The sequence below is a fragment of the Erythrolamprus reginae genome, chromosome 10, assembly GCF_031021105.1.
Source record: "Erythrolamprus reginae isolate rEryReg1 chromosome 10, rEryReg1.hap1, whole genome shotgun sequence".
In the NCBI taxonomy this organism is placed as follows: Eukaryota; Metazoa; Chordata; class Lepidosauria; order Squamata; family Dipsadidae; genus Erythrolamprus; species Erythrolamprus reginae.
The window spans coordinates 47,928,450-47,950,236 of NC_091959.1; the positions used below are offsets into that span (position 1 = coordinate 47,928,450).

Below are 21,787 nucleotides of genomic sequence, written 5' to 3' on the forward strand. Positions count from 1 at the left end.
TAATGATACTTTAAAGTTGAGTGTTGAACATTTATTAAAATCCAGTTCTCCCTCTACGTTAACGAGCACACATCTGTGGTCCCAGGTGGGCTGCCCTCCAAAATCCGAGTGAACCCGTCCCCAAATCCATCTGCTTCAACAAGGTCAGGTTCTCTATTGCACATGGGACAAAGCTGGTTACGGATAGCGGATGATCGCATCCAGATAATCAGGTTCCTGCGTTCGCCGGAGGCAATGGGCAGTGCCCCGTGGAGCTGCCCTCCGCGATGCAACAATCCATGGAAAAGCAGGTGTTCGACCTCAAGGTAATTTGGCACGGGCTTGGCGTCCTTGAAAAGAGTGGACAAAGATCAGCAGGTTAAGAGCTGTTTCAGAAGTTGTGTTCTTCAAATAAAAAACAGCGGAAACTAATGGTTTAAGACACCCAGCTAGAAAAGGAGAGTTCTAGTCCTTAGTTGATACAAATGGATATTTATTTATTTACTTGTTTACTTATTTACTTATTTATTTATTTATTATTGGATTTGTATGCCGCCCCTTTCCGTAGACTCGGGGCGGCTAACAACAGTAATAAAAACAGCATATAAACAATCCAATATTAAAACAGTTAAAAACCCTTATTATAAAACCAAACATACAGACAGACAGACATACCATGCATAAAATTGTAAAGGCCTAGGGGGAAAGAGGATCTCAGTTCCCCCCATGCATGATGGCAGAAGTGGGTTTTAAGAAGCTTATGAAAGGCAAGGAGGGTGGGGGCAATTCTAATCTCTGGGGGGAGTTGGTTCCAGAGGGCCGGGGCCGCCACAGAGAAGGCTCTTCCCCTGGGTCCCGCCAAGCAACATTGTTTAGTTGACAGGACCTGGAGAAGACCCACTCTGTGGGACCTAACTGGTCGCTGGGATTCATGCGGCATTTAATATTTGAAGATAAGTAAATTTGGTTTTTTCCTCTTAAGAGGGCAATTATTATAAATAAGGGTTAAGAAATATACATGAAACAAGTAAGGATGTATGGAAATGATTGAAGCACTATGGTCTAAAAATATCAGATAAGAGAAAGCAGCTTACAGAAATGTATTAGCTAACAGCATTTTACATTTGAATATGGAAAGAGAACATTTTTTTTTTGGTAATCCAGGTGATAAAATCTAAAGGAGGTAGAATTAGATGGATGACGAATACCGAATGTAAACAGATATGAATTATTGTACTGTACGGAAGATTGAAGGTATTACATATGTTTGTTTGAGTGGAGAAAAACTAAAAAAAACTTTTTAGCAAAAAAAATAAGTCAAAGGTATATAAAAATAAGTTCTATCTAGAGGTAGAAAAGGCCTCCAGTAGTTGAGAAAAATGTGATAACTTTTTAAAAAGCCACCTGATCTCAAACATAGAAACATAGAAGACTGACGGCAGAAAAAGACCTCATGGTCCATCTAGTCTGCCCTTATACTATTTCCTGTATTTTATCTTACAATGGATATATGTTTATCCCAGGCATGTTTAAATTCAGTTACTGTGGATTTACCAACCACGTCTGCTGGAAGTTTGTTCCAAGGATCTATGACTCTTTCAGTAAAATATTTTCCCATGTTGCCTTTGATCTTTCCCCCAACTAACTTCAGATTATGTCCCCTTGTTCTTGTGTTCACTTTCCTATTAAAAACACTTCCCTCCTGAACCTTATTTAACCCTTAGCATATTTAAATGTTTCGATCATGTCCACCCTTTTCCTTCTGTCCTCCAGACTATACAGATTGAGTTCATTCAGTCTTTTATGCTTAAGACCTTCCACCATTCTTGTAGCCCGTCTTTGGACCCGTTCAATTTTGTCAATATCTTTTTGTAGGTGAGGTCTCCAGAACTGAACACAGTATTCCAAATGTGGTCTCACCAGCGCTCTATATAAGGGGATCACAATCTCCCTCTTCCTGCTTGTTATATCTCTAGCTATGCAGCCAAGCATCCTACTTGCTTTCCCTACTGCCCGACCACGCTGCTCACCCATTTTGAGACTGTCAGAAATCACTACCCCTAAATCCTTCTCCTCTGAAGCTTTTGCTAACACAGAACTACCAATACAATACTAAGATTGAAGATTCCTTTTCCCCAAGTGCATTATTTTACATTTGGAAACATTAAACTGCAGTTTCCATTGCTTTGACCATTTATCTAGTAAAGCTAAATCATTTGCCATATTACAGACCCCTCCAGAAATATCAACCCTATTGCACACTTTAGAGTCATTGGAAAATAGGCAAACCTTCCCTACCAAACCTTCCCCTATGTCACTCACAAACATATTAAAAAGAATAGGACCCAGAATAGACCCTGTCTTATAGTAATTAATTGCCCATTTCAACTACGCATGGGATATGTTGATGTGGGAGGGGGAAAAGACTGCAATCAATTGTATGAAGCTTGTATTTTAACAGAGGCACCTGTTTAAATTCTGCAAAATAAAGGCTCCCTTCAGTGAACTCTTTCCCCAGGCAAACATTGAGTGTCACTTCCGCGTTGTCGTAGTGAGTCTGCAAATCTAAATCTTCACGCACTGCATATTTCACCACAAAAGCTTTGTGGCTATCCAAGCAGCTCCCTCCACAGTCTGGGTAAAGCAGTGCGGTCAGGGGCTGCAAATATTTCTCCCGCAGAGGTGTAAGAAAAGTTTCATCTAGTCCAAGTTCATTCAAAAGCACCTGCCATAAAAGTGAACGAGAAAGGAAGGGACAGGGGGAAAAAGGAGGGGAGAAAAAAAAAGAAATAAACAATGAATATTCTAGCACAAGGTTCAGGTTCCCTTTTCCCCCCAAAGGATTTAAAAAAACATGTTTTTTATGATGTCAAGTTGTTGTGGTTGGCTCTGGCCCAGCGAATGTGCAGGTGGATGCAGGGGAAACATCAACATGTCATAGGCCTGTTTTATTGCCCACAAAGTCAGGTAGTGACGTTTCCCCGGAAGAAGAAGGAGGTGGGGGTGACTTGGAAGATGGGAGTTTGGCACACAGCCCAGGAGGAGATCAATCATCCTTATCGTCCCTGGATTCTGAACAAGAACTTATGACACATCCACACATGCGTAGAGCGATGCATAGGAGAGAACAACTGAAGGATTATTACAGGAGATAAGTGAGGCCACCTGTGGTTGGGTGGGGCTGCTGTAATTAGTGCTACAGATAAAAGAGCAGCCTGCTGGTTTAGCCTCATGGCAGCTTGTCCGATTCATAGTTTCATCAAGATCGTGGTTTTTGCTGTTCAAGGTTGTCTGTGGACTTTCTGGACTTTGGAATCATAGTTCCCTCTAAGCTGAGCAGTGAGCAATCGCTCACTTAAAAATCATCATCAACTCAGAGTTTTCCAAACCTGCCCAGAAGCCGAGAGGGAAAGAGTGAGAGGGAAGGAGAGAGAGAGGAAGAGAGAGAAACAGATAGAAAAAAGAGAGGAAGGAAAAGAAAAAGAAAAAGAATGGGAGTAAGGAAGAGAGAAAGAAAATCAAAATCTAGTTTGAAACTAGCTCAACTATTTAAGTGGCATTTTGATATTGATAGAGTTGCCCTATTATGAGCTCACTGTTATAGACACACAGTACAGTATTTTATTTTGAAATTCTCTGAGGCACAACAGGGTGGGTTTTTTATTTGTTTGTTTGTTTGTCTGTTTATTTATTTATTTATTTATTTATTTATTTATTTATTTATTTATTATTTCTGTGCCACCCAGTCCCGAAGGGACTGCCGCTCAGACACTATACTTTTCCGCCCACCCCCCAAAAAATTAGAGGGAACACTGTTTGGAATTGGACTCAATTTCCCAGTTATTGGGTGAGCAATTGGACTGCATTTCAGCTGTGCCTTGTGTGTACCAGAAAATCCCTTTGACATTTAAGAAGGGAGCTGTTTCTGTTTTTCTGTTGATAAAGTCTTTTGGGTTTTCCTTCTATCGTGTGGTGTGTGTCTTTCTGGACTAATTACCCTGTAATTACAGGCGGTTGGGACACGCCAGCAGAACATCAAGTATTAGTAAGGTAGCACTGATAATTGTTGTGTATTTAAGTGAGACAAAATAGGACACAAGTAATCCTGTTTTCTCAGACGTGACAAAGTGCATTTAACAAAATTATTTCCCACATCGCTGTTCCCTGTTACATCCCCCATTTTCACCATCTACAAGATGTGACTCTCACCCCGTAGTGATTCATAGAATTGGGTCTCCCCTTGGGCATCTCCGACTGTTCGAAATGTTCCAATTCCTCAACAAAAGCTTCGCAGAATTCCTTGGTGAATATTGGCAACCGGTAGATCCTCTTATCTGAAGTAGGAGAAGAAAGTAACCAGGGAAAGGGAATTTTATTGCCTGTTAGGAATAAGTATATTTTCCAGCTGATAAACTAGCCCGGGTTTTTCTTTTAAGCTTAGACGTGTTCGGAAACTTCAGATCGTGCAGAACGCAGCCGCGAGAGCCATCGTGGGGCTTCCAAGATTCGCCCACGTTTCTTCAACACTCCGTGGCTTGCATTGGCTGCCGATCAGTTTCTGGTCACAATTCAAAGTATTGGTCATGACCTTTAAAGCCCTACATGGCAATGGACCAGATTACCTCCGGAACCGCCTGCTACCGCACGAATCCCAGCGACCGATAAGGTCCCAGTTGGCCTTCTCCGGGTCCCGTCGACTAAACAATGTCGTTTGGCGGGCCCCAGGGGAAGAGCCTTCTCTGTGGTGGCCCTGGCCCTCTGGAACCAACTCCCCCCGGAGATTAGAACTGCCCCCACCCTCCCGGTCTTTCGTAAACTACTCAAGACTCATTTATACCGCCAGGCATGGGGGAGTTGAGATAGCTCTTCCCCCTAGGCCATTACAAGTTATGCATGGTATGTTTGTGTGTATGTTTGGTTTTATAATAGGGGTTTTTAGTTGTTTTTTTATTACTGGATTGTGCATGTTGTGTTTATTATTGTTGTTAGCCGCCCCGAGTCTGCGGAGAGGGGCGGCATACAAATCCAATAAATTATTATTATTATTGTTGTTGTTGTTGTTGTTGTTTGTGGGTAGAAGGCCTTAATTCAAGATTTTTTAATTTAATTGCATACACAATAATGAATTTCCCCAGCAAGGATGAGAAAGATTTTTCTGTGTATGGGAACCAGAACCTTGCTTGAGTCACAGACCCAAACAGTATTAAGCTCAGCCTGCAAGATCGATAGCCAATTTGCAGGCTACTGATGAAAGAACACCTATTTTTTACCTGATAAGAATTCCACATGGCGCAAGAGACCCTGAAGATCAGCATTTTGGGATGTGCAGTACTTGATGGTTTCTAAAAATTCTGGGTTAAAAAATGATTCCTACCATAGAAGAGAACAAGAGAAAGAAAATTGAACAGAATAAATAAGCTATAACTTGCATCATATTTTTTTGGGATTGCTGCCAATGCTCTTAACTCTAGGGACTGGGAGTAAATTGCAAGGCTGCACGCTCCTTCCTGCCCAAGTAAATTACCCCTCTATTTCAATCACAGATAAACAATTTGGTATCAACAGCACCTAGATTATGCAATTTTCTCTTTATGAAACCTCACTTTGCTTCATAATTTGCATAAGTGTCCTCTTCTTCCTCTCTCTTCCTCCAAGTCCTCTGAGCATTAACAATGTGCAAACACAATGAAGCATCCTTTACCTGTAAAATATACAGCTGTGGGTGCTTTGGTCTGTAATTCTGAGAGATGATGGCTTTTCTTTCTCTAGATAGATGGTATAATTCCTTTCTCCTCTGCACTTCATTTTCAACCTGCAACAATTCAATCTGACTGTTTATAAATTGCTAATTAAGATATACTTAAACAGATATAAGAGAGACTTCCGCCTTGGTTTCATGTTTGCAGAAACAGCGAGGGGGCTATCATAAAATTCAAAAAGTGTCAGACCAGAAACTGAGTGTCCGCAAGTTTCTAGTCCACACAAATCTATGGATGACTTTTAGTCAGAATCTCTCACATTGCCCAACCCTCACCCCTTCAGGGATGGTATGGAGAAAATAACAGGCAGGAAAACATTTTGTACACACTGTCAACAAAAAAGAGCAGATACCATTCTAGAATTGTAACCATCTTCCAGTTGTGTGGTTCTTTCAACCTAACGTAGGACAATAATGCTATATGGAACAATCCACAGTTGTATGATTCTTCAAAATGATGTAACAAGACTCAAATTCCACAACTCTGTGATTCTTCCAACTGATAAGCATGCTTCTATAATTATACGTCGCATAGACACTCAAAATATTACACGAGGCAAAACCCGAACTCAGAACAATCTACATATGTGTGTGTGTGTGTGTGTGTGTGTGTGTATATGTGTGTGTGTGTGTGTGTGTATGTGTATGTGTGTGTGTATATATATATATATATATATATATATATATATATATATATATATTTTGTTTTCGTAGATTTTCACAGGTATATGTATGTAGATTGTTCTGAGTTCGGGTTTTGCCCCGTGTAATATTTTGAGTGTCTATGCGACGTTTCGGTCAGGCTGAAGTAATAAGCTTCGTGCTGCTGTAAATATAGATTAATATAATATAATATTAATATAAATTCTATATTTACAGCAGCACGAAGCTTATAACTTCAGCCTGATGATGGTGGATGTGATTTCACCGAAACGTCGCATAGACACTCAAAATATTACACGGGACAAAACCCGAACTCAGAACAATCTACATATATATACAAGGGAAGAAACCCGAATATACCAAGACCGTCATACCTGTACCCATGAAAATCTATGAAAACACATATATATATCAATATCAATACTCATTAGATATGGTTATAATTTAAGAATTATGCTGGTGTGATTATTCCAGCTAATACAGAGCAGCAACAATACTGTGGAGTAATCCACAATTGTATGATTTTTCAAAATAATGTAAGAATACTGGCATTCCAGTTTGGTGCAATTCTTCCAGGCGATACATGTTTACATAGGTATGTATATTTATTTATTTATTTACTTTGTTGATTGGTTGGTTGGATTTCTATGCTGCCCTTCTCTGCAGATTCAAATATACATTCTGTGTGTGTGTGTGTGTGTGTGTGTGTGTGTGTGTATAAAGAATTGTCGGAAAATGCAAATTCCAGGTATAGTTATAAATGAAAAGGCAGTAGCCATCACGATCTCCGCAATGTTTAAAATTTATTAAGGATTGACTGAAAACTCAGTAGATTTTTTTGGAGTTTTAAATAAATTTTAAACATTCCAAAGATCGTGATGGCTACTATCTCTTTATATCTCTCTCTTTCTATGTCTCTCACACACACTATCTATCTATCTATCTATCTATCTGCACACGTAAATATGGGAGGGGGCATACTGCTTCCTTTTTGCCTCTCGGCCCCTCCAGATCCAAGGCAGTTGAATTTTTTTATAGCTGACAATCTATACTGAAAAAAAATAAAGGGAACACTCAAATAACACACCCTAGATTTGAATGAAATATTCTCACTGAATCCTTTGTTCTGTACAAAGTTGAATGTGCACAACAGCATGTGAAAATTGATTGTCCATCAGTGTTGCTTCTTAAGTGGACAGTCTGATTTGACAGATGTTTGATTTACTTGGAGTTATTGTGTTGTTTAAGTGTTCCCTTTATTTTTTTGAGCAGTGTATATTCTATATGTGTAAAAATATAATTATCAGCAGAAATGTGTGTGCGTGTGTGTGTGTGTGTGTGTTTAGATAGATAGATAGATAGATAGATAGATAGATACTGTAGATAGATAGATAGATAGATAGATAGATAGATAGATAGATAGATAGAGATATCAGATAGATAGATAGATAGATAGATAGATAGATAGATAGATAGATAGATATCAGATAGATAGATAGATAGATAGATAGATAGATAGATAGATAGATAGAGATATCAGATAGATAGATAGATAGATAGATAGATAGAGATATCAGATAGATAGATAGATAGATAGATAGATAGATGATAGAGATATCAGATAGATAGATAGATAGATAGATAGATAGATAGATAGATAGATAGATAGATATATCAGATAGATAGATAGATAGATAGATAGATAGAGATATCAGATAGATAGATAGATAGATAGATAGATAGATAGATAGAGATATCAGATAGATAGATAGAGATATCAGATAGATAGATAGATAGATAGATAGATAGATAGATAGATAGATATCAGATAGATAGATAGATGATAGATAGATAGAGTCTCCCTTTTCATTATCAGCAAAAGTATGTTATACATACTTACATACATATGAAGGTCTTGGCATGTTCAGGTTTCTTCCCGTGTAGAGATTTCTGGCGACGTTTCGACGAGGTCCCACTCGTCATCTTCAGGCTGGTGCTTCTGTCCTTGTTCTAAGGCCTAGACAAGGACAGAAGCACCAGCCTGAAGATGACGAGTGGGACCTCGTTGAAACGTCGCCAGAAATCTCTACACGGGAAGAAACCCGAATATGCCAAGACCTTCATACCTGTACCCGTGAAAATCTACGAAAACATACGTGTGTGTGTGTGTGTGTGTGTGTGTGTGTGTGGAAGGGGGGAGGGAGAAAAAGGAGAGCAAATGGGGAAGGAGAGAGGAGGGAGGGAGGGAGGAAAGAAAAAGAAGGAAAAGGAAAAAGAAAGGACTCCCCCCCCTAATCAGCCCTACTGAGATTCTTCAGCTGGAAAGGGGCAGAATTAAAGCAACCAAAGCCCGGAGAAGGGCGAGGGTGGCTCTTCCTGCTCAGCCTCGCCCGCTCAGACCTCTCGAAGGACAGCCGCGAAGTCCTCGTCGCTCCTGCAGCCGCGCTGCCTCAGGACCTGCGGAGGAAAGAAGGGGGATCAGCAGGGCGCGGGCGATGGGGACCGTAGTCCAACACCCCAATTCCCCATTGCGGGGCAAGGGAGCCTCCTCCGCCGCTGCTCCTCGGCTCACCGGCCCGAACTCCCTCCGCAGCTGCTCCGGGTCGCCCAGGTAGCGCAGGTGGAGGCTGTAGCGCTCCACGAAGAGGTTGTCGGTCAGGAAACAGGCGCAGGCAAGGAAGCGACCCCGGCCCGGCCCCAACACGCCGCGCTCCATGTTGTCGCCCGGACCCGACGGCGGACGGAACGCCGGTTGCCCGGGCAACGGGTCCGTCGCTCAAAGCGGCCCGGCCGCACAAACCAAGCGCCAAGGGAGCGTCTGCAAATTCCCCAACGGGTCCAAAAGCGGAGGAAAGCCAAAGTCGAAGCATCTTTCTTGGAATTACTGTATTATTATTATTATTATTATTATTATTATTATTATTATTATTATTATTATTATTATTATTATCATCATCATCATCATCATCATCATCATCATCATCATCATCATCATCATTATCATCATCATTATTTATTACAAGCCAGCCTGGGAAAATTTGCAACTTTGCAAATTTGGGAAGAAGCCAACTGCCATTGCTTTTGTTATCCTAGAGGGCTCCTTTAATTAAAAGCAAGACTTTCTCAATAGGACTTTTTGCACACTACTTCAGCTTCAACCACAACAACACAGGAGCACACAACAGATACAAACTTAAGGTCAACCGCTCCAAACTCGACGGCAGGAAATACAATTTTAGTAACCAAGTAGTTGATGCATACAACTCACTATCAGACTCTGTAGTATCATCACCTAACCCCCAAAACTTTACCCTTAGACTCTCCACTGTTGACCTCTCCCGATTCCGAAGAGGCGTGCATAAGTGCACCAGCGTGCCTTCCGTCCCCTGTCCTAATGCTTCTTTATATTATTTTTTACTAGTATCATGTATATGAATGTTATTATATCTAATGTTTTTTTCTTATTTTTCTTTTTACTAGTATCATGTATATAAATATTATTATTTTATTTATTTTTATTTATTCATTTGTCCAATACACAAATACATAGGAAGAAAAATAGACATGTAGTAATATATATAAGGGTAAAGTGAACTTAGAGGAGAGGATATATGAAAGAAAGAAAATATATATGATAAGTGAGAGAAAGGAAAGACAATTGGACGGGGACGAAAGGCACAACAGTGCACTTATGTACGCCCCTTAAATTATATAAATTATATCTTTACATACCTCCAATAATGTACTTGACAAAACAAATCAATAAAAATAAATAAATAAATTGTTTGAGCAGCCATGAAATGCACTGGTTGGGGGATTCTGTGAGTTGAAGTCCATCTTATCTGTCCTAGAACTGCAGGGGAAATTCAACTCTATTCATCTCAAAAGTTGCCAACTTTGTGGAAGGGGGTAACATTGCTAAGGCATGGCTTGCTTCAATCTGCATTAAGGATTAAGCCCCAGTTATCTGGGTCGACCCACCAACTGTGGCTTATATGCCACTGCCAATGGATACCCCACAAGAGGCTAAGCCACAAATCGGTTGCAACTTATGGGTGAATCCGATTACCACTTTTGCTACCAGTTATTTATTTTTATTTTTCAAACTTATAAGCCATCCTTCTCCACAGACTCAGAGTGGCAAACAACAGTAAAATCAATACAATGGTAAAAAAAAAACAATTTGGGGGGGGGGGAGGGACGACAGTCTCCGGAGAGGGGCGGCATACAAATCTAAATAATAATAATAATAATAATAATAATAATAATAATAATAATAATAAATCTATCATTCATCCAATGCAGCTCAAATGCTACCGACCGGTATGCGCATATAAGTATAACAAAATACTCATATAAGTATGAAGCGTCGATAGCAAAAGTTATATTTTTGTTCATCTCCACCAAAACACATCTGAGATAAGCAATGAAGTGGGAGAAAAAACCATCTGAATCCTAGAAGCGATGGGTAGAACGGAAGATCATTTCACAGTCATGCAGAAAAGGGATGACGAGGGAGAAATCCATATTGTACATTGCCTTGAGTTGCGTGAAATAATCCTACTTGGATTCAGGGATATTAGCAAAAGCTTCCCTCTGTCTCTCTCAATTCAATTGGTTTTCCTTGGTGGGCTTAGCAGAGATATTTCTAAAGGCTAATAGAATAGAGTAGAGTAGAATAGAACAGAACAGAATAGATATTCGAATGTAGAATAGAATAGAATGGAATGGAATATGGAATGGGATGGGATAGGATAGGAAAGGAAAGGATAGGATAGAATTTTATTGGCCAAGTGTGATTGGACACACAAGGAATTTGTCTTGGTGCAGATGCTCTCAGGGTACATAAAATAAAATATACATTTGTCAAGAATCATGTGGTACGACACTTAATGATTGTCATAGGGGTCAAATAAGCAATGAAGAAGCAATATTAATAAAAATCTTAGGACATAAGCAACAAGTTACAGTCGTACAGTCAACATGGGAGGAAATGGGTGATAGGAATGATGATAAAAACTAGTAGAATAGAAGTGCAGATTTAGTAGAAAGTCTGACAGTGTTGAGGGAATTATTTGTTTAGTAGAGTGATGCCGTTCAGAAAAAAACTGTTCTTGTGTCTAGTTGTCTTGGTGTGCAGGGCTCTAGCGACGTTTTGAGGGTAGGAGTTGAAATAGTTTGTGTCCAGGATGTGAGGGGTCAGTAAATATTTTCCCCGCCCTCTTTTTGACTCATGCAGTATACAGGTCCTCAATGGAAGGCAGGTTGGCAGCAATTGTTTTTTCTGCAGTTCTGATAGAATAGAATAGAATAGAATAGAATAGAATAGAATAGAATCCAATAGGCCAAGTGTGGTTGGACACACAAGGAATTTGTCTTTGGTGCAAAAGCTCTCACTATATATCACTGTAGATATAAGTGCTAAATCATGTTCATCGTCAACAGAGTAACAGAGCGGGAAGGGACCTTGGAGGTCATGTAGTCCAACCCTCTGCTCAAGCAGGGGACCCTATAACATTTCAGACAAATGGCTTCCCGATCTCTTCTTGAAAACTTCCAGTGTTGGAGCACCCACAATTAACAATAATAACAATAACAACAACAGGGTTGAAAGGGATCTTGGAGGTCTTCTAGTCCAAACCCTGCTTAGGCAGGAAACCCTACACTCCTTATCCAACATCTACTTCTGGTGGCAAGCTGTTCCATTGAGTAATTGCTACGTCAACTCTATTTTGTTTATTTGTCAAACAATATAGTATGTATTAATATAACATAAGTAGAAAGTAGTGATAGAAAGGATAACAAGACAGTAGGACTGTGACAGTGGGCACAAAGGTGCACTTTTGCACGCCCATTACAGACCTCTTAGAAAAGGGGGAGAGGTCAATCATAGATAATGTAAGGTGGAAGTTTTTGGGATTGGGGGAAGAACAACAGAGTCCGGTAGTGAATTCCAGGCGTGGACCACTCTATTGCTGAAATTGTATTTCCTGCAGTTTAGTCTGGAGCGATTTACATTGAGTTTGTATCTATTGCGTGCTCTTGTGTTGTTGTTGTTAAAGGTGAAGTAGTCGCTAACAGGGACTACATTACGATGTATGATTTTATAAACTACAGTTAGATCAGTTCCGAGAGGGCGTAGTTGTAAATTTTCTAAACGTAGTATTTGAAGTCTGGAGGAGTAGGGTAATTTGTTATGTGAGAAGGAGTAAAGGCCTATTAATTGACAGTTTAAATTCACACTCTGATTCATCCTTCTGCCGTCTTCTGCCACACGAATCCCAGTGACCGATAAGGTCCCACAGAGTCGGCCTTCTCCAGGTCCCGTCGACTAAACAATGTCGTCTGGCGGGACCCAGGGGAAGAGCCTTCTCTGTGGCGGCCCCGGCCCTCTGGAATCAACTCCCCCCCGGAGATCAGAACCGCCCCCACCCTCCTTGCCTTTCATAAGCTACTTAAAACCCACCTATGTCGCCAGGCATGGGGTAACGGAGTTGTGTATGGTGTGACTGAGTTGTATGGTTTTAATAATGGGTTTTTAATGTGTTATTTAATATACATCGGCATATACATCGGCATACATATATAAACATATATAATACATCGGCATACATATATAAACTGAATAAACAAATTCTCACAGCCAACCCACACTCAGTAAAAGACCTTGGAATACTAATATCAAATGACCTAAGTGCTAAAGCCCACTGCAACAATATCACCAAAAAGGCTTCTAGAGTTGTTAACCTTATCCTACGTAGCTTCTGCTCCGACAATCTCACACTACTCACAATAGCCTACAAAACTTTTGCCAGACCCATCCTTGAATACAGCTCATCTGTCTGGAACCCATACCACATCTCGGACATCAACACCCTTGAAAACGTCCAAAGATATTTCACCAGAAGAGCCCTTCACTCCTCCACTCGAAACAGAACACCCTACGAAAATAGACTAACAATCCTGGGTCTAGAAAGCTTAGAACTACGGCGCCTAAAACACGATTTAAGTATTGCCCACAAGATCATATGCTGCAACGTCCTACCGGTCAATGACTACTTCAGCTTCAACTGTAACAACACAAGAGCACGCAACTGATTCAAACTTAATATTAACCGCTCCAAACTTGACTGTAAAAAATATGACTTTAACAATCGAGTTATCGAAGTGTGGAACTCATTACCGGACTCAATAGTGTCAACCCCTAACCCCCAACATTTCTCCCTTAGACTATCCACGATTGACCTCTCCAGGTTCCTAAGAGGTCAGTAAGAGGTGTACATAAGTGCACCAGTGTGCCTTTCATCCCCTGTCCAATTGTCTCTCCTTTATCTCACATATCATATATATTTTCTTCCTTTCATATATCTTCTCTATTTTCACATATTATCTTTATATATATTCTCTTCCATATGTATTGTGTATTGGACAAATGTTGGTCATGACCTTTAAAGCCCTACATGGCATTGGACCAGAGTACCTCCGGAACCGCCTGCTACTGTATGGATCCAAGCAGCCGATAAGGTCCCACAGAGTTGGCCTTCTCTGGGTCCCGTTGACTAAACAATGTCGTCTGGTGGGCCCCAGGGGAAGAGCCTTCTCTGTGGTGGCCCCGGCCCTCTGGAATCAACTCCCCCCGGAGATTAGAACTGCTCCCACCCTCCTTGTCTTCCGTAAACTAAAGACCCACTTATACCGCCATGCATGGGGGATTTGAGACACCTTACCCCCAGGCTTATTATAATTTATGTTTGGTATGTATGTGCTGTTTGGTTTTTAATTATGATGGGGTTTTTAGTTTTTTAATATTAGATTTGTGCCATTATAATATTGTTTTTATCGTTGTTGTGAGCCGTCCCGAGTCTTCGGAGAGGGGCAGCATACAAATCTAATAAATTATTATTCTTATTATTAAATGAATAAATAAATAAAATATTGGATTTGTGACATTGTATGCCGCCCCGAGTCTTCGGAGAGGGGTGGCAAACAAATCTAATACATTATTATTATTATTATTATTATTATTATTATTATTATTATTAAATGAATAAATAAATAAAATATTGGATTTGTGACATTCCATGCCGCTCCGAGTCCTCGGAGAGGGGCGGCATACAAATCTAATAAATTATTATTATTATTATTATTAATTATTATTATTCTTCTAAAAGTCAACTACGTCAACTCCTTCAGCCCCCCAATTCTCCCAAAGGACGTGGCACCAGATCTATGTACAGCATCCCCTCCCGAACGGCAGGGGAAGAGCTTCCCAAAGCAAAGGGGGCACTTGCACATCGTCCCTTAAAGCCAACGCAAAACCCATCTGCCCACAGCTGCAGTTCCTGGATAAAAGGAAGCCGCTTCCCAGCTGCAGCCCAGCGGTCTTCACTCCCTGCCAGCCCCAGGCTCTGGGAAGCCGGCCAGGGCCCCCTCTGCCAAGGCTGGAGGAGCCTTCTTTGCAACATGGACCCTGTTTTGCAAGGGGTTGAGGAAGAGGAGGAGGAGAAGCCCGGCGGTCAAGGCTCCTGCAACCACCCCACCAGCAAGTTTGAGGACATTTTCCGCCTCCTTTCGGAAGGCTGCTTCCCCGACAGCTTCTGCTGCATCAAGCGGAAGAACCTCAAGCGCTACGCCCAGAAGTTCATGGTGGAAGGTGAAAGGATGGGGAGGGATAGAAGGAGATGCTTCTTTTGGGAAGGGGTGGGGCACACCTGCAGCTGGAAAGGAGGCATGGGGACCCTGGCAAGATTTGGGAGGAAGGATGCGCTTGATTGGCAGGAGGGGGAGATGGAGGAGGGAGGGAGGGTGCAGGAGGACCCAAAGCTGTTGCTCCTTTGCAGCAGAAGTCACCGTGGGAATCTCCCCATCCCTTCCGTCAAAAGATCTCACGGGCTTTACACAGGTTGGAGCAGATTTGGGGTTTAATCTGGAACTCAGAAACAAGGAGAGTGGCATTAAGTCATTCCAAGCAAAGTGGGTTTTTTTCCCCTGAAATATAGTTTAAAGATGTTATCATCAGTAAATTTAAAATTGGCTCTATTTTTACTATTATTATTATTATTATTATTATCATTATTATTATTATTATTAATTAGATTTGTATGCCGCCCCTCTCCGCAGACTCCTTTCTTTCCATTTCACCCTCAGTCCGCTGGTTGGATCAGCACCATTTCAAGAAAAATATCTCAGGAAAGAATTTTATGTACCATTCGGATGCATTAAAAGAGACCAGAGAGGAGACAGACAAGTGCAAAATAAATAACACGTCTTGTAATAGAAATTATAGCAGATAATTGCACCCCATTTTTCTGGCTCTTTTTCCTTCTTGTGGAATAATAATAATAATAATAATAATAATAACAACAACAACAACAACAACAATAACAACAACAACAATAATAACAACAACAACAACAATAATAATAATAACAATATTAATAACAATAGTAATAATAGTAATAGTAATAGTAGTAGTAGTAGTAGTAGCAGTAGTCCTCAGAGAGGGGCGGCATATAAACCCAATAAATGAATAAATGAATAAATAAATGATAATATTAAGAACCACAACCACAACAAAAGAATGGGAAAGGACCTTACAGGTCTTCTAGTTCAACCCACTACTTGGGCAAGAAACCCTACACAACTTCAGACAGATGGCTATCCAACATCTTCTTAAAACCTTCCACTGTTGGAGCATTCACAACTTCTGGAGGCAACTTCTTTTCCATGGATTAATTGTTCTAACTGTCAGGAAATCCTCTCCTAAGTTCTAAGTTGCTTCTCTCCTTGTTTAGTTTCCACCCATTGCTTCTTGTTCGACCCTCAGGTGCTTTGGAGAATAGCTAGACCCCTTCTTCTTTGTGGCAACCCCTGAGATATTGGAAGGCTGCTATCCTGTCTCCCCTGGTCCTTCTCTTGATTTTCTTCACGTTGCTTTTTGTCCTTGTTGCAGGAGGCTGCCTCTATTACGTTGGCCCCAAAAAGGAGGAAAAGCGAGAAGTGGTGGTCGACCCCAAAAGGCGACGTCAGGTCTTCCTGGAGAGCCATTACACGGAGCTGGGGAATCACCTGGGCCAGAAGAAAACGCTGCACCGAATCCAGAGCCGATATTACTGGCTGGGTATTGTGAAGGACGTGGTCGACTGGGTAAACGCTTTGCAGGGCTAAGGGGAGCTATTGATGGCTTTAGGCTGAGAAATTGATTTGCTTTGGGCATTTCAGAGCTGTTCCATTTTTTTTGTTTTTTTTTAATATACTTTATTGGTTTATACAAAAAGGAGTAAAACAGGGGGGAAAGGGGGTGGGAGTACAGAAAAGGAAAGTGGGAAGGGATTGGGGTAAACAGTATTGTTATATCACAGCTTATATATATTGTTGTGTACACATTCCAAGTATTTGTCCATATGTAAATATTTCGTATTTAGAATTCTTATTTGAGTAATCTTATAGCTATAATATTTGATAATCCAACAGTAATGTAAAAAGCGAAGGGGTAGATAGGGAGAAAAGGGAAAAGGAAAGAGAGAAGAAAGAAAGAAAAGAGAGATAGAGAGAGGAGAAGTAGTACCTGCAAGCAAGCAGGCGTTTGGATTGTGACAACTTAGGTGGATTATATTTGTTGTTTTTGTTAGTGAAAGTTAATCGTAGGTTGTAATATTAGTAGATTTCTAATAGTTATCAAGTGGATTGAACTCAGACAGGGATTGTATTGGTTTTGGTCCGATTTTTAATTATACATATTTTATTTTGGTTTATATTAAGCGATTTTGGTTATTTTTCGGTTTGTCATCTTTAGAGTTGGATAGCCATCTGTACCATTTCTCCCAGAGCTGTTCCGTTTTATATATGGTTTGTTTGGGATGTATGACTGTTTTTATATTAAGGGTTTTAACCGTTTTAATCATTGGATTTGTACTGTGTTTTGCTATTGTGAACCGCTCCGAGTCTTCGGAGAAGGGCGGCATACAAATCTAAATAATAATAATAATAATAATAATAATAATAATAATAATAATAACAACAACAACAACAACCAACAAAACAATAATAATAAGAATGGTGGAAGGTCTTAAGCATAAAACATATCAGGAAAGACTTCATGAACTCAATCTGTATAGTCTGGAGGACAGAAGGAAAAGGGGCGACACGATCAAACATTTAAATATGTTAAAGGGTTAAATAAGGTTCAGGAGGGAAGTGTTTTTAATAGGAAAGTGAACACAAGAACAAGGGGACACAATCTGAAATTAGTTGGGGGAAAGATCAAAAGCAACGTGAGAAAATATTATTTCACTGAAAGAGTAGTAGATCCTTGGAACAAACTTCCAGCAGACGTGGTTGGTAAATCCACAGTAACTGAATTTAAACATGCCTGGGATAAACATATATCCATTGTAAGATAAAATACAGGCAATAGTATAAGGGCAGACTAGATGGACCAGGAGGTCTTTTTCTGCCGTCAGTCTTCTATGTTTCTATGTTTCTAATAGTAATAATAGTAGTAATAATAATAACAACTACAGCAACTATTATTATTATTATTATTATTATTATTATTATTATTATTATTATTTAGGTTTGTATGCCACCCCTCTCCGAGGACTCGGAGCAGCTCACAACAAATAAAACATCATATACAAATAATAATAGGAATCAATTACAGGGTTTACAGAGACCCCTCAAATTGGGTGGTGCAGTGGCCTAGAGGCAGAGCTCTCGCCTTGTAATCAGTAGGCTGTGGGTTCAATGCTAGATATAGGCAGATAGTCTCTTTCTGAGAATAGACAAGGGTCGCCCAGAAAGTAATGCAATGCACCACATTTTTTTTCCTTCAACAATTGTTTATTGAACACAATGAAACTTCCATACAAGAAATAATTATGTTTCTTCTAAACTCATAGAAGCATAGAAGATTGACGGCAGAAAAAGACCTCATGATCCATCTCGTCTGCCCTTATACTATTTTCTGTATTTTATCTTAGGATGGATCTATGTTTATCCCAGGCATGTTTCAATTCAGTTACTGTGGATTTATCTACCACGTCTGCTGGAAGTTTATTCCAAGGATCTACTACTCTTTCCTTCAGATCATATTTTCTCAGGTTGCTTCTGATCTTCTCCCCAAACTAATCTCAGATTGTGCCCCCTTGTTCTTAGGTTCACTTTCCTATTAGAAACACTTCCGTCCTGAACCTTATTTAACCCTTTAACATATTTAAATGTTTCAATCGTCCCCCCCTTTCCCTTCCGTCCTCCAGACTCTACAGATGGAGAAGTCTTTGCTGATCAGTCTTTCCTGATAAGTTTGATGCTTGAGACCTTCCACCATTTTTGTAGCCCGTCTTTGGACCTGTTCAATTTTATCCATCTCTTTTTGTAGGTGCTTGTAATGTAACATCACTTACAGACGCCATTTCGAAACACTGCTGCAGCTACGCTATCTGTCTAAAGAAAGGCAAAATTTACACACGCACTCCTGACAATTCAAATAATGTATATCTAAAGTTTAGCATTCGTACCGTTACTGTAGCCTGCGGGGAAAAAAGTGGTGCATTGTTTTCTGGGCGACCCTCATATCTGCTGAATATAACTCCACAGCGACTGATGAGGGCCCACAGGTTGGTCTTCAGGTTCCATTAGCTAAACAGTGTTGGCTCACGGGTCCGCAGTGAAGGGCCTTCTCTGTGGCAGCCCACGCTCTCTGGAACCAACTGCCCCTGCTCCCACCCTTTTGGCCTTCTGGAAAACTGTTAAAACCTGGCTCTGCTGGCAGGCTGAGACCATTGAACATGATACCACCTAGACTTGGTTGAAGGTGTGAATGATTTTTCCCCCATATGGGATTTTAATTGTTGTTATATTGTTTTTATATATTGTATGCTGTAAACCACCCAGAATCCAGAAGGAGTTGGGTGACCTATAAGTTAAGTTAAGTTAAGTTTTAAGTTAAGTTAAGTTAAGTTAAGTTAAGTTAAGTTAAAATTTTGATCACAGTTCCATGGGAATGCTGCAAGGCCATTTTTTCCCCCTTGTGTGTCCTTCCTCCAGATCAAGTTGTGTGAAACCTGCCAGAATTCAGAACATAGCAAGAACTTGGCCAAAAAAATCCAACCGCTTAAAGTGGAGTTGCCCTGGGAAGTTGTCGGGCTGGATATTTACGGTACGTTTATTCTGAATACGTTATTTCTCAAAGTAAACTTTAATTCAAGTTAGTATATTTGTGTGTGTCTTAGTAGTTATTCACAACTAATCTCAATTTAAGCACAACCTTGGTAAACAAGGATTACTCTGCTTGTATTTATTTTTGTTTTATTTATTTATTCATTTGTCCAATACACAAATACATAGGAAGAAAAATAGACATGTATTATAATATATAAGGGTAAAAGTGAACTTAGAGGAGAGGATATATGAAAGAAAGAAAATATATATGATAAGTGAGAGAAAGGAAAGACAATTGGACAGGGGACGAAAGGCACACCAGTGCACTTATGTACGCCTCTTACTGGCCTCTTAGGAACCTGGAGAGGTCAATCGTGGAGAGTCTAAGGGAGAAATGTTGGGGGTTAGGGGTTGACACAATTGAGTCCAGTAATGAGTTCCATGCTTTGATAACTCGATTGTTAAAATCATATTTTTTACAGTCAAGTTTGGATCGGTTTGTATTAAGTTTGAATTTGTTGCGTGCTCTTGTGTTGTTGCGGTTGAAGCTGAAGTAGTCATTGACCGGTAGGACGTTGCAGCATATGATCTTGGGGGCAATACTCAAATTGTGGTTTAGGCACCATAGTTCTAGGCTTTCTAGACCCAGGATAGTGAGTCTATTTTCGTAGGGTCTTCTGTTTCGAGTGGAGGAGTGAAGGGCTCTTCTGGTGAAGTATCTTTGGACATTTTCAAGGGTGTTGATGTCTGAGATGGGGTATGGGTTCCAGACAGATGAGCATTACATTAACACAACATGTACATTAACACAATTGACTCTTCCCTTTGGGTTGTTACCTAGGTCCTTTCCCAGAGTCCAAACAAGGCCACACTCACATCCTTGTTGTGATGGATTATTATACCAAGTGGGTGGAGGCTCTCCCGTTGCCGAAAAAGGATGCTTTCTCCGTAGCCAAAGGGCTGGCTTCCTTGTATTACAGGTGGGTTGATCTTGTCTGCTACTACGGGATTTAAGGTGGTAGCTGAGCATAGGACAAGGCGCTAAGAATTTGTCCGTAGCCTCTTATAAACTATGGAATCAATTCTATGATTGGTTGAAAGAGAGAAGCAACAAATAAAGAGAGTTGAAAGAGAGAAGCATCCTTTGGAATTGGGCAGCATATAAATCCAATAAATTACATTACATTAAATTTACATTATATTATATTAAATTAAAGTACATTAAATTAAAGTACATTAAATTAAAAGAAAGTTATAACATATACTCTGAAGTGACTATGTAAAGATATTATGACCAATATCATACAATTAAAAATAGAAATACTTGTTGTTTAGGGAATTATTAAATTAAAAGAAAGTTATAACAGTGTACTTTGAAGGGACTATGTAAAGATATTATATCCAATATTGTATACGGTAATTAAAAATCGAAATACTTGAAACCTGATGTTCGATAACAAAGATGTTTAGGGAATTAAATTAAAAGAAAGTTATAATGGTGTACACTGAAGGAACTATGTATTTATAGATATTATATCCAATATTGTATATTAAAAATAGAAATACTTGAAGCATGATGTTCAGTAGAAAATAATACCCATGTTTAAGGAAACGGTATACATTTTGATTACCGTATATCGGACAGTAGCTTTTGGTAAATAGGGGCCCATAAACACCCCGTTTGTTTGTTATACGTTCTTTTGTTTTTAAATGTTTATTTATTTTGTTATGTGTGTTTAAATTTAAAAAAAAAAAGGGGGGGGGAGTTGTCTGTAGCTACAGCAAGAGATAGATTTGAATATTACGTTGCTTTTCCAAAAAACCAAGTCTACCCCTTTCATGGACACGCCAAATAATTTCAACATGCAATTCTATAGCACTTACTTTATTAATCAGATTATTTATTAATCAGATTTGTATGCCGTCCATCTTCGCAGACTCGGGGCGGCTCACAGCAACAATAATACAATGTAAAGAAATCTAATATTTAAGTTAATTTAAAACCCCAATTTAGAAACCAATCATACATACTAACATACATGTATACATTGACAAATGTATATTTTATGTTATGTACGTTGAGAGCATATGCACCAAGACAAATTCCTTGTGTGTCCAATCACACTTGGCCAATAAAATTCTATTCTATTCTATTCTATACCATGCATACATTTTATAAGCCTAGGGGGAGGGAAAGTCTCAATTCCCCCATGCCTGACGACAGAG

General features: G+C 39.8%; 1 protein-coding gene across 1 annotated transcript; it reads right to left on the reverse strand.

Annotated features, from left to right (window-relative positions):
- Positions 1 to 16: 16 nt before the first annotated feature.
- On the reverse strand, positions 17 to 9,153 carry OGFOD2 (2-oxoglutarate and iron dependent oxygenase domain containing 2). The gene is made up of 7 exons (XM_070762504.1): positions 8,973 to 9,153; positions 8,801 to 8,857; positions 5,681 to 5,791; positions 5,250 to 5,349; positions 4,189 to 4,313; positions 2,447 to 2,704; positions 17 to 329 (listed from the first exon to the last, which is right to left on the reverse strand). Exons 1-7 carry the CDS (start codon positions 9,114 to 9,116, stop codon positions 54 to 56), a joined length of 1,071 nt encoding a protein of 356 aa, XP_070618605.1. The 5' UTR covers positions 9,117 to 9,153; the 3' UTR covers positions 17 to 53.
- Between the last annotated feature and the right edge of the window lie 12,634 nt (positions 9,154 to 21,787).